The 13,098-nt window shown below is 49.3% G+C and overlaps 1 protein-coding gene across 1 annotated transcript; it reads left to right on the top strand.

Moving 5' to 3' along the window:
- The first annotated feature begins 208 nt into the window (after positions 1-208).
- Positions 209-6,642, top strand: LOC124659868 (casein kinase 1-like protein 3). The gene is made up of 13 exons (XM_047197689.1): positions 209-379; positions 504-544; positions 1,201-1,270; positions 1,366-1,514; positions 2,191-2,286; positions 2,377-2,447; positions 3,143-3,204; positions 3,289-3,352; positions 4,076-4,160; positions 4,246-4,372; positions 4,749-4,813; positions 5,191-5,319; positions 5,743-6,642. The coding sequence occupies exons 1-13, from the start codon at positions 304-306 to the stop codon at positions 5,941-5,943; spliced, it is 1,236 nt and encodes a 411-aa protein (XP_047053645.1). The 5' UTR covers positions 209-303; the 3' UTR covers positions 5,944-6,642.
- Positions 6,643-13,098: the final 6,456 nt, after the last annotated feature.

Below are 13,098 nucleotides of genomic sequence, written 5' to 3'. Positions count from 1 at the left end.
CTTTGCTCGCCGCCTCGCTGCGCCGCTACGCACCAAACAGCTCCACCCTCGTTCTCTTCGCCGACTGCTCGACCCCGCGCCCAGAATAAAGCCCAGCGACCGGAGCGACAACCCCACCACCGACCCACCGTCTGTCCGTTCACTTCGCCGCGCGCTTCTCCGCCCGCCCGCGGCAGCCGGCAGCGACGTACGTCGGCTCCGCTCCAGCCTCCAGCCAACGGAAGCTCCCCACGAGACACGATTGCGTCCGCCGCCGCCCTCCCCTGTACCCGGACGCGGGGGAAGAAAGGGCTGGCCGGCGGCATGGACCGCATCGTCGGGGGCAAGTTCAAGCTCGGCAAGAAGATCGGCTGCGGCTCCTTCGGAGTCATCTACCTCGGTGAGCCGATCGTCCGGTTCCTTCCATTTCCGCCCGGCCCGGGGTTCCATTTCCGCCGCCGCGTTTGGTTACTCTCTTCGCTGTTCTGCTTCTAACTCTGTTAACGATGCTGCTGTTGTTGCAGGCACGGATATGGACACCTACGAGATCGTCGCGGTGAAGATTGTAAGTTCATACATATCCGAATAACCCTCCTACTTCGATTGATTGAGTTGCTGTTTCTGAGTCGGATGATTGGGTTGCCGTTGAGTTAAGCGGAGATGTGGGTGATTGGGTTGCTGTTGAGTCAAGACTTGTGCGGGGTGGACTGTTTGTTTGTTTCCCCTACTGTGCATGATTCGATTGCTCTGCTGAATTTTCTGAATTTGTCTGTTAGTTGGCGCTCTTGGTTGGTATATGATCGTGGATATGTTGTGATGGGACGAACCGCATTACAATGCTGCTAGTCATGCGGTTAGAAAGGTCGGAGCTTTACGCCTTTTTTTTTTAATTGTACGGCCACTTGGCCTGTTCTTTTCCTTTCTAGAACGCTACTTGCCTTGCTCTCTCTTATGATGATCGATACGCATACTGCTGGTGGTTGGTCCTTGCCATAATTGCCCTCCACGTAGCCGTATTGTATTGTAGCCCTGAGGGAAACTTGTGGTAGCAAGCATACTAGTGGGAGTCGAAAGTTTGTTTGTTATTGTCAAAGTCCCTGCTTTCCCCCCATCCTACTTCATGACTCACATTGTTATATGCACTCTCTAAAGAACCCTTTTTTCGTTTTTGCGCACACACACGTGTAAAAAAAATACTTACTTTGGCTACCTCACTGGCAGGAAAGTAGCAACGCGAAGCATCCCCAGCTGTTCTACGAGGCAAAGATATACAACGCCCTGCAAGGAGGAAGTATGTATGCCCTGTCATCCAAAAAACTCTTGATAGTACTACAGTGAACTTATTCAGATAAGATGCTGAACTGATGGGCAATATTCGGCATCCAGGTGGCATTGCGAATGTTAAGTGGTGTGGTGTAGATGGGGAGGAAAATGTTCTTATTATTGATTTGCTGGGGCCCACCTTAGAGGATTTGTTTGTCTATTGCGGCAGAAAGTTCACACTGAAGACTGTCCTAATGTTGGCAGATCAAATGGTAATTCATAACTCGGCATTGTCTATTTCAGTTTATTCAGTAGTCCAGTTTATTTTGTTACCTTATGCAGAATGTTGCAAATTATTACAAAATATGTTTACATTTGTCAGAAATTTGATCTCGTATGGAATTCGCAGAGAATTATATATGTTTCTGATAGTAACCAACCACTGAATTATATTGTTGATGACTTCCTTGGAGAGTTCCACTATTGTCTTGCTCAGTTCAATACTAGTTAATAAAAAATTCAGCAATAAAGTAAGGTAAATTTATCTGCAGACTACAGACCAATACAGAACTTCAAAAGCAGATATAAAAAAGAAACTTTAAAATCAAGATGATGCACAAAGAAATATGCATAACTGACGAGAAATAGAAAAGTTACATACCATATGAAATCATTACTGCCAGGACTACTATTGAGGATTCCACTAGCGGATATTTCCTCTTATGTGTTGGTTCTGTGCACTTCATGTTTATTTACATAGTTTCATATAATCTGCAAGTAATCTTGATATGTAGAGCTCACATTCATGATGTAGTTAAGTAACCACATGTGGAATGTTGTTGCCTAAATTTTGTCCTTTTCCGCAGTAAATATGTTTACATGCATGAATTGAGTTCTATTTCTGGTTAAGTAAAGCTAAATTTTCTTTTTGGTAAGTAATTTTAACAGATTACAAGGATAGAGTTTATGCATTCCAAAGGATACTTGCATAGAGATATAAAACCTGACAATTTTCTGATGGGTCTCGGTCGGAAAGCAAATCAGGTACTTGTATGGTATATCAAAGCTATGTATAAAGATGTTAATAATGTACTAAACAATCTATTCAATGGTATCTCTGCATGTGATTATTAGGTATACGCAATTGATTTCGGGCTTGCAAAAAGATACCGAGATTCTACTACGAATCGACATATTCCTTACAGGTACAAATATATTTCCTAAGATGTATTTTGTGGACAAGATTGTGCCTTTGGATTGCTCTCGTAGAAGTATTAGACTAAATGTAATTCTGGTTTCAAGAATTTATTTAAGCAGTTAGCTGACAAATACTTGTTATCTATTGTCGATTCCGTTACACCTAGTTTGCCTTTCGGCATGATGGAAGTTATAATGTACACTGGTAGTGCAATGACTTGGGCTTCAACTGTGACTCATCATTGACTCCACCTTGGCGGCGCACTTATTTTACAAATTTAGAGATGTCTTTTTTTTTCTGTGTGTTGCTTGACTATGCCTACTTTGTTCTTTATAGATGTCTTTTTTCTGTGGAGGTACTACAGTATTGTACCTATTTAGTCTTATAGGTTCCATCAACAATATTTCCTTTGCTATCATAATGTGTAACAGTTTGGACCACTCTGCATCATATAGTGTGATGGATCTTAAATGAAAAATTAGTATAAATTATATAACGCCAGAATTGGAATTCCTGTTATTTATATTGCCAAATCATGTGGGTTCTGACCTTCTCTTCCATTTTTCAACTTACTTTTACCATGAATAGTAGGGGAGCTCCCTATTGTATCTATTACCAAACGGATTATTTAGCACAGATAGATGTCCTTTGCTCAGAACTTTTGATTAAGCCATTTAATATTGAACTGTTGCTTTGCTTTAGAGAACATAAGAACTTAACTGGCACTGCACGGTATGCAAGTAGCAACACTCACCTTGGAATTGGTAAGTGGTGATCAGTTGATTACTTGTCAAATCATCATTTGAATTTGAATTTGGTTTTAACATTTTTGTTGCATTTACTGGCAGAACAAAGTCGACGGGATGATTTGGAATCTCTTGGTTATGTTCTCCTATATTTTCTCCAGGGGAGGTAGGCTTTATATTACTTTTCTGTAGAACTGTGATGTTGCTTGTGAGCACAACATCTGGATTCAGTGTAATAAAAACTAATGGGAATTATTAGTGCACTTAAATTTTTTTGAAAGATATTTCTTGTTTGGGACAAAAGGCTTGGTTGTTGACTTGTTGTTGTTGTTTAGTTTTTTTAAAAACTGTTCCAAGATGCAGTGTTAGTTAAGTTCCAACTGTTACTTCCTTCACATTTTTAGATATTCTATCTGTAGGTGTGGATTGAATTTGGTCAGCTCAAAATATGTCTTAGCGCAGGACCTTATTATGATGCTTGTTTTGTCAACGAGCACCGTTGGTGCGTCTGATCTGCACAAAGATTTCCCCAGAACGAATTTTACATATGGAACCCTTCACTACAAAACAGATTTCCTAGTTTCATCTGTAAATTTTACTAGTGAGTAGTTACTATTTGGAAAGGATGACTATATGCCATGTCAATGCGTAGGAACATTTCTGCAACTGGTTAATCAGATTATGCTCTCAAGTTCCACTATCAGGTTGTTACCATTATGTGCCTTCCTGTGCTATTATTCCTAATACAATATTTTTTGTGAGAAAAGTAACAGGGTTTTATACCAATCTCATATTAGTTTAGGTGTAATATTAGAGCTACCCTTTGAGACGTCAGTCTCCATTTGGGTAGTTTCGATCTAATTGTTGTGTTATGTATTGTCATTTCAAGTCTCCCCTGGCAAGGACTAAAAGCTGCAACGAAAAAACAGAAGTATGAGAAGATATGTGAGAAAAAGATTTCAACACCTATCGAGGTTTATATCTGCAAAGCATACTAAACCAAGCTTCTGGAAGAACATGTACTTTTGTATCTGTACCTAACGAAAATATATTTATCAGGTGCTATGCAAATCATGTCCGGTGGAATTTGCTTCTTACTTTCACTACTGTCATTCATTGACATTTGATCAGAGGCCTGATTATGGATTTGTGAAGCGCCTTTTTCGTGACTTATTTACCAGCCAAGGTATTCCCTGATTAAGTAGTACTATATACTATGAATGTCTGCTAAAATTTACAGCCTTGTTCCAGAATATACAACGGTTTAGAAATTTTGAGGTCAAAGTTCTCTATCTTCGATAACAAACTAATAGAAAAGCTATATAGGTAGTTTAGTTGCAAGTTGTACCATTCTGTTTCTCATGAAAAATTGATTCAAGTATAACATGTATAATTATCGATTGTTATTCAAACAAAAAGTAACTGTCAAAGTTGCATATTAGATATTGTGCAAAGTCAAAATACCATCTAACTTGGAACGGAGGGAGTATATTATTGCAACAGATTTTATATGAGTTCGTTTTTCCATATTATCACCCAGTGTTTTCCTCATCTTGCAACAGGTTATGAGTTTGATTACGTCTTTGATTGGACTGTATTGAAATATAAACAAGGCCAAAAGCCCCAGGTACTTCTTCACAGGTTAAAACATACAAGTTTTATGACATGTTCATTATCATTTATTAGTTTTGGACACTTTTTCTACGACATTTGATCCTGCTCTGCAATTCCCTTCTTATGGTTCTCTTTGCCATAAGTTATGATGATTCCTAAACATCAATACTTTCGATGGGACAAATTTAATTTTCATTCTTCATAATTACATTCCAGTACCATGTTCAAACGGCATTTCATTCTTTACACAAATGATTCAGTCATGGAAATTTCATTTCAGCGAAGCATTCTATAGACCAGTCAATTAGTTCAGAACAATTATTTACCTAATCTGTGTAGACATAGTGCGACTTTACTGTCTATTTAAAAAAATCTCTTTACTTTTTGTAGCATGTTCCTGGAGCAGCTATTACTCCAGAAAACCCAGAACATCTTGACAAACGAACGGGTGTCCATCCAAAAGAATCCCATGAACAGATGGGGCAAAGCCATATGACCGGGTTAGCTGCAAAGTTGCAGGTGAGATAGGCAACAGGAGAAAGATTCGGACCCTATCATACATCATAATTACTGACCCGCGACCATCCCCAATCAGTTTCCTTCTTACTTGTTTTTCTAATTGAAAATAGTCACATTGAACACTTGTTCACCCACAGCAAACCTTGAAATCATGTGTAGCCATCAACAAGACTTTCACCTGTTCGTTTTAAAAAAAAAAATTGTATTCATACACCTTTCTCCATAAGATTTATTTTCAGGATTAAACTGAGTCAAGAACGCAGCAGATAGTTCACTCCAAGTATTTTTGTTTCTGCAAACAAAGCTTTATGCCAAGAAAGCATCAAAATTGTTCAAGAATCATATATGTTTTTAGCAGAGGGCGTATATATTGTTGTTGCTTGAGCAGTTATCTTTTCTTCATAATATGGTTGGTTATTTCAGGGACAAAGTATGGCTGCCAGTGCCAGAGAAGAACCTCCAACAGCATCTATTACTCCACCTGTTGTGCAGGGGAGAAATGATGGTAATTCAAGGCACATAGTGCGTTTTGATGCTTTTCGTCAAAATCAGGGTTTTTTCAGCAATACTGGCTCATCAAGCGCTTGTTTTCCGACATTTCCGCACAATGCCCCAGCAAAGTGACAGGTCACACCTATCTTATGGAGTTAGCAATGAGAAAATGCTTAAGAAGAGACCCCAGTTCTTATAGAGTGGTTCAGATTCAAAAATCATGATGCATAATTCCTGCTGCTGACATGGCCACTGATGCGTTTGATTATTTTTCGAGAAAACGCAAAAGTCTTGCATCTCATGCATTGATAGAAGAAGAGTTATGCACAACACAACTCCCAGGGCCAACGCTCAAGAATTGCAATGTGACACCCTAAGTGCTAGAACCAGCGGAAGGAGCGCTGCCAGCGCGGCTGCCCCTCCTAACGCCCACCGTCTTGCAATTAGCCTGGATAGTGGCGAGCAAGTTGGCAACGTTGGGCTGCTTGTTGTCGAATACGACCATGCCCTGCTGCTTCCAAATCCACAAGGCCATGACAAGGATGAACGAAGGGGTGCCTAGCTTCATAGCCGGCGGGTTGGAAATGGTGACCTGCTGCCACCAGTCGACAAAGTCCTCCCCGACAACCAGTTTGATTATGACACTGCCTGCTAATTAAGCAAGGTTTGCTTACTATTCTGTTGGATGCTCCAACAGTTTGTTAAACTGTTGCTTAGATATGTTCCCACAGTGGCTGATGGCATCTAAGTTGTTCATATGTGTAGATAAGTATCATGGACACATTGCAATAATGGTGATGTGGGCTCATTCGGTGTCCTGTATCGATCCAATTTTTGCAAGAAGACTCTTTCGTGAATTTTCATCGTGATCTGAAATATTTTCAGCACTAGGTACTGAAGATGCTCAAGAACTTAACAAGAGTTGCAGTGGGCTAATCTAAGTTCATTCTTTCTGGATGGGGACCGGCAGGAAATTTTCAGTAGGTTATTTTTGATTGCCGGAGTTGTTAACTTTCACATAGTTACTTCTACATGTTGAGTTACTCATAGATAGGATTCATATGTAGCAGAGTTGTTTTTTGCTAAAAACGGCTAGAAAGCAACATAACCAAAGGGAGATGACTAAATGAACTATTGTAAGCCGGTATATCCTGTTGACATTCCTTGTTTTTTTTTTGCGAACACGCAAAAGCTTTGCGTGTCATTGCATTAGAAGAAAAGGAAGCGGACTACAGCGGTTCCGGCATTCTAGAGGGAATGCGGTACAAGGCGTGCTAAAATGGTAGGGCGACCATGAGCATGCCAAGAGAGTACAACGCCCGAAAAAGAGTGTAGAGCCCTATCTCCAAATGTTGCCCAGCCCTACTGCACCCGATAGCTTCCATAGCTCCACTTCTTCGGTGATGCGCTTGCAGATACCTCGAGCAGTTTCCGCCGAGCGCTCGAAGACGCGGTTGTTCCTCTCCTTCCAGAGTGTCCATACCATGAGGAGGACAAGGGAGTCAAACCCTTTCCTCAGCTGCTGCGGGACTCGCCGCCTGGAGTCGGGCCACCACTCGATGAGCGTGTCACCGGCCAAGGGTGTCAGGTGCGACAAGTTGCAGCGCTGGAGCGTGGCATGCCAGACCTCCCTAGCGAGGACGCAACCGAGGGCGAGATGATCCGCCGTCTCAGGGGCCTGCTCACAAAGAGGGCAGTTGGAGTGGGATTGCATGCCATGCCGCAACATGCGATCCGCCGTCCAAATGCGTCGTTGCATTGCAAGCCAGATGTGGATCTTGCACTTGGCTGGAGCCCATGTCTTCCAAATGGTCTTGCCGCAGGGGAAGAATTCCAGCCCGAGGAAGAAAGCCTTGTAAGCCGTGCTCGCGGAGTACTCAGCCGTCGAGCTCCACTTCCACTCAACTCGGTCAGGGGTGTCAGGGGCGAGGACAACGAGCTGCAGCGCATCCACGAGGCGAAGGAACTGCGTGAGCACTGGGACACTCAGGGGGCCAGTGATGTCTCGGATCCACTGCCGATTCAGCAGCGCGGATTCAACTGTTCGCGAGGTCTCTGGGAGACAGAGGACACGGCAGCGAAGAGCGCAGGCGCGGAGGCCCTAAGGGGAGTGCCATCGAGCCATGGATCAGTCCAGAAGAGTGCTGTGCGCCCGTCCCCGAGAACGACGCGGGTGGATGCGTCAAAGAGATCTTGGACCTCTGGCTCAACCTGGAGAGGGAGGTCAGTCCAGCAGCCTCGGCGCATCCTTCGCAGCCACAGCCAACGAGCGCGCAGGGCAAACCCAAGAAGCTTGAGGTTCAGCACCCCTAGCCCTCCATACTCCACCGGCCGACAAACCTGATCCCATGCCACAAGGCAGTGCCCGCCCGAGACCGCCTCTGATCCCCTCCAGAAAAAGGCGCGGATACGCTTCTCCAAGAATTGCAGGAGCCAAGCGGGCAGCTCCATCGCAATGGAGAGGTAGATCGGGATGGAGGTGATCACGGACTTGATCAGAACGAGGCGCCCAGCGGAGGTGTAGAAGGACGCGTTCCCTGGTGCGAGCCGGCGACAGATGGTGTCGACGATGGGCTTCAAGGAGGCCCTCGGCAGCCTCTTGTAAGACAGCGGAAGTCCCAGGTAAGTGCATGGGAAAGGCTTGATGCCGCAGGGGAAGTGCAGGGCCGCCGCGGCGAGGTGGACATCAGAGCATTGGATCGGCGAGATGGAGCACTTGTCGAGGTTCGTGCGTAGGCCGGTGGCACCACCGAAGGACTCCAAGAGTAGGCGGAGGAAGCTCAGGTCGCGGGCCTCAGGTGCGACAAAGATGACAACGTCGTCGGCGTACATGGAAGTCCGAAACCGCACACCTTGGCAAGGAAGCGGAGAGAGCACTCCAAGGGCTTCAGCGCGGCGCAAGGCAGCGTTGAGGACCTCCATGCACAGCAGGAACAACATGGGAGACACGGGGTCGCCCTGCCTGAGGCCTCGCCGATGTAGGATAGGCCTTCCAGGTACGCTGTTGAGAAGCAGCTTCGATGACGCGGTGGAGAGGATGATGCATATCCATTCGATGAAGCGGTCACCAAAGCCTAAGTGGCGCAGCACGCGTAGAAGGAACGGCCATGACACAGAGTCGAACGCCTTTGTGATGTCGACCTTGACGAGCATGGAGGGAACACGACTCAGGTGGAGGGTGCGGGTGGTAAGCTGAACCATCTTGAAGTTGTCGTGGATTGACCGGCCCTTGACGAAGGCGGACTGATTCTCCGCCACCAACTCGGATAGCCTCGGCGCAAGACGATTGGCGAGCATCTTGGAGAAGAGCTTCCCAAAGCTGTGTATGAGGCTAATAGGCCTGAAATCTTTGACATCAATCGCGCCGTCTTTCTTCGGCAAGAGGATGATCAGAGCGTCGTTGAGGTTTCGCATGCCCTTAGCTCGCAGCGAGTAGAGGTGCTGGATGGCGCGGAAGACATCATCCTTGATGATGGACCAGGCCGTCTGGAAGAAGCGTCCCGAGAAGCCATCCGGCCCTGGTGCCTTGTCCATTGGCAGATCCTTGACAGCAGCCCATGTCTCATCCATCGTGAAAGGCACGTCCAGGTCCTGTAGGTTGATAGTAGGCAGGCCAATGAATTGCAGGTCCAAGTCTTGTTCACGTGGAGAATCAGAACCAATCAGACTTGAGTAGAAGTTGGCTATCATATCTTCCTTGTCCGCGTGGCTGACTGCTGTGTTGCCATTGTGAGAGAGGGCCACGATATGGTTACCTCGCCGCCGAGCTCGAGCACGCATGTGAAAGTAGCGGGTGTTGGCGTCGCCTTCTGCCAGCCAAAGGATCCTCGAGCGGTGTCTCGCGATGGTGCGCTCCAAAGAAGCGAGCCCGAGCGCCTTCATCTTGAGCTCTCTTCGAAAACCATGCTCGGCATCAGATAGACTCCTGGACTCCTGCGCTACGTCGAAGCGGAAGACAAGTTCCTTGGCGAGGAGGAGTTCGCGGCGCACACTGCCAATACGGTTGTCGCTCCAAGATTGGAGGGCTTTAGCTGTGCGGCTCAAAAGGATCTGAAGACGCAACGGGTCAACATTTGTCGGCGCGTTCCAGGCCTGAGTGATCACCTCCACGTAGCCGTCGAATTTGGGCCAGAACGGCTCAAACTGGAACCGGAAGCAGCGCGGGGACTGGAGGTTGGAGTGGAGGATGAGTGGGCAGTGGTCCGACGCAAGCGAAGGCCCGGCACGCAGCAAACAGCTCGGGAACAACTCCTCCCAATCCACGGAGAAAAACCAGCGATCGAGCCGTACAAGCGTCGGCTCGCGGCGCTCGTTACTCCAGGTATAACGACGCCCATGCAAATGCAGCTCCGTGAGTTCAAGGTCATCCAGGAACCTTCTGAATCTGGTCATCCAACGTCTGTCAAGATTTTGGCTGTTTTTATCCTCAGCCTGGTATATGAGATTGAAGTCTCCTGTCAACGCCCAAGGGCCAGGATGATTGGCGCGAAAGGTTCTCAACTCCTGGAAGAACTTCATCCTATCTGGGGGTGGAGAACGGGCCATAGACCACCGACAACCACCAAGGCGGAGAGGGGTCGCAGCGCTGTTTGATGCGCACGGAGAGAGCGAAGGAGTGGAAAGCGACTCCATCAACCTCCCAGATCGATGTACGCCAAGCAACTAGGATTCCGCCACGAGTTCCCACCGCCGGTAGGAAGAAGAAATCGAACCCCGGACCAAACATCTGCAGGATCAGATTATCATCGATGGTAGCTAGCTTAGTCTCCTGAACACATATAAGGGAGGCATGCTCGTCACGGACAGTATCACGAAGAAGATCACGGCGCGCGCGGGAGTTAAGGCCACGCAGATTCCAGTTACACACATTTTCGTTAGGTGTATCCATAGAGAAACGGAGTCGACAAGGGACGGCAGCAGCGAGAGCCTAGCAGGCCACCTCAAGCCGCGCACGGTGCGCCGTGACATCTACGTTTCTAGGGGAATCCTTGGAGAAGAGCTCGCGCAGGGCTGTGATCCCGTGCTCGAGGACCTCGCTGCTGAAGAAGTCCTTGTACCGCTGGAGTGCATCATCATCGATTTGTTCCGGCCGCTCGGCAAGGCCCAGCTTGCGGATGATGGTCTTCGTGCCCGGGGTAGCGTGCCGGGAACCTCCTTGCCACGAGAATCGGCAATGCGGCCGCTGCGTCGTGGCACGTACGGCAGCGAGAGGCTCGCAGGTGCAGCAAGCAACGGCGGGTTGAGTGCTTGCTCGCAGGCGCGGAGGAAAGCCTCAGCGAGATAGCCGGCGCTGCGCGCGGGGAGCGGCGTGACCGGCACCTCGAACCATTGCTCTTCATCCTCGGCTTCAGCTTCGGTGTTCGGTGGGCAGGAGCCGAGCATCATCGGAGCACGGCCGGGACGAACCCACCACGCTATCACCGGACGGGTCCTCGGATCTGATGGCGGGCGGTGTGATCGCCTCCGCAGGCGCGTCAACCGGACGAGTTACGTCTACATCGTCATGGCCAGCGAGGAGCGGGGGTAGGATCCGAGCGCGTGGCGGAGACGTGGGTGCGGCTGGGCTCCTCCTCCGTGCTTTGGACATGGGCCACGAGCGTGGTCCCTCCGGGTCGGCAGCCGTCGGCCGCAGACAGACGCAGATCGGTCGCGAAGCCGACGAAGAACAAGCTTTTGACTGCAGGCCCACCGCGAGGAGATGGCAAGCGGCGTTGTCGGCCACCTCCAACGGGCAGGAGCCTACGGAGCGGCTGGCCGAGGCGCAGGATGGGCTCGTCTCGCTGTGAGGCACGTGGCACCCAACGGCCGGAAGCGGCGACCGGTGTAGCGCGGGCCCACCGGTTCGGCGCCGCCGCCGGCGACGGTCGGAGCGGCCGGTGCAACTCCGAGCTGCGGCCACGCCGGAAGAGGCGAGAGCCGCTGCGCGGCGCGCGACGAGCATCCGGCGGGGCGTCACCGGCGGGGGCGCCGGGGCCACGGCGACGACGACGGCGCCGACGGTTGGCACGGCGGCGTGGCTCGGGACCGTCACCAAGCGGCGGCTCATCGCGCGCAGCACCGGGACCGAGTCCTCCATCACCAGCCAGGGCCGTCATCGGGGCCGCCAAGGCGAGGACGTGCAACACCACGCAGGTGCACCTTGACGTCGTAGTGAAGCGGGTGCCTCTCCTCGATAGGGGAGGGGCCCCCGGAGGAACCTCGTCGGGGATGGCCGGGGTACGCGCGGCGGGGATGAGGCCTAGATTCGCCGTCCAGGCAGAGAGGCGGAAGCGGCGGAGGTCGTGGCGAAGGATGGTCTCGTCGGCAATGGAGTCGATGCAGCAGGAGTTCGACAGCACAGAGCTAGCAGTCGAGCGGAGCCATGCGTGCGCGGGGATGCCCTCGATGTCCAGGTCCACCTTGTACCTCATGACCGCGCTGGTTGCCTGAGACTCGCGGCGTCCATGGCTTGAGCCGAAGCTCAAAAGACATGGAGGGGATGACGGGGTGGGCGAGGGCCGGGTCCCTGTCCTCCATCCGGTCGAACAGCACCAGGCAGTCTTCCGGGGCAGCGGCGTGGACGGAGAAGGCGGAGATGGACACCTGGAGAACCTCTGCAAGGAGCGCCGCGATGACGGAAAGGCTGACGCTTTCGCCGACGACGGACACGAGGATCGCGCGGCGAAGCCGCAGCACCTCCGCGTCGATGACAGGCGACCGCTCGATGATGCACAGCTCTGGCACGCGCTCCTCGGGCGGAGGGTCGTCGCGGGGCGGGGAGGGAGCCACAAGCAGGGACCTGGGCGGCGGGAGGTCGGGGGTGGACTCGCGCGAAGCCGAGGAAGTGTCCGGAGCAGCCGCGCGCGGCCGGCGCCGCACGACGATTCAGCCCAGCACCGGCACCTTGGGAGGGAGGTCGCGGGCGCTTGCAGTCCCGGGCCATGTGGAACCAACCTTTGCAGCGCGAGGCAGCGTGTGGGCTTGACATTCCTTGTTTGCTGTGTAAATTATTAGGTGCTGCATTGTGTAGTTTCTTTCCTCTTTAGACGACCAATATTTTACTTATGTTGAGGTGAATTGTTCTTATATACTATATGTGACTAGTTAAATGCCCGTGCGTTGCCACGGTCTACTAATTTCTCACACTTAATGTCAATATAATACACATGAAATTCATGTGTATATAACATTAGTCACATAGTTTTTCAAAAGTCTTTAAATTTTTATATTGATTCAAGTGTAATAGTTCAATAAATGTTACCATATAATGTAAAACCACATGAATACAAATGAAAACCTAAATTATTA

Source organism: Lolium rigidum, chromosome 6 (assembly GCF_022539505.1).
Source record: "Lolium rigidum isolate FL_2022 chromosome 6, APGP_CSIRO_Lrig_0.1, whole genome shotgun sequence".
Taxonomy (NCBI): Eukaryota; Viridiplantae; Streptophyta; class Magnoliopsida; order Poales; family Poaceae; genus Lolium; species Lolium rigidum.
This window is presented reverse-complemented; position numbering and strand designations above follow the sequence as displayed.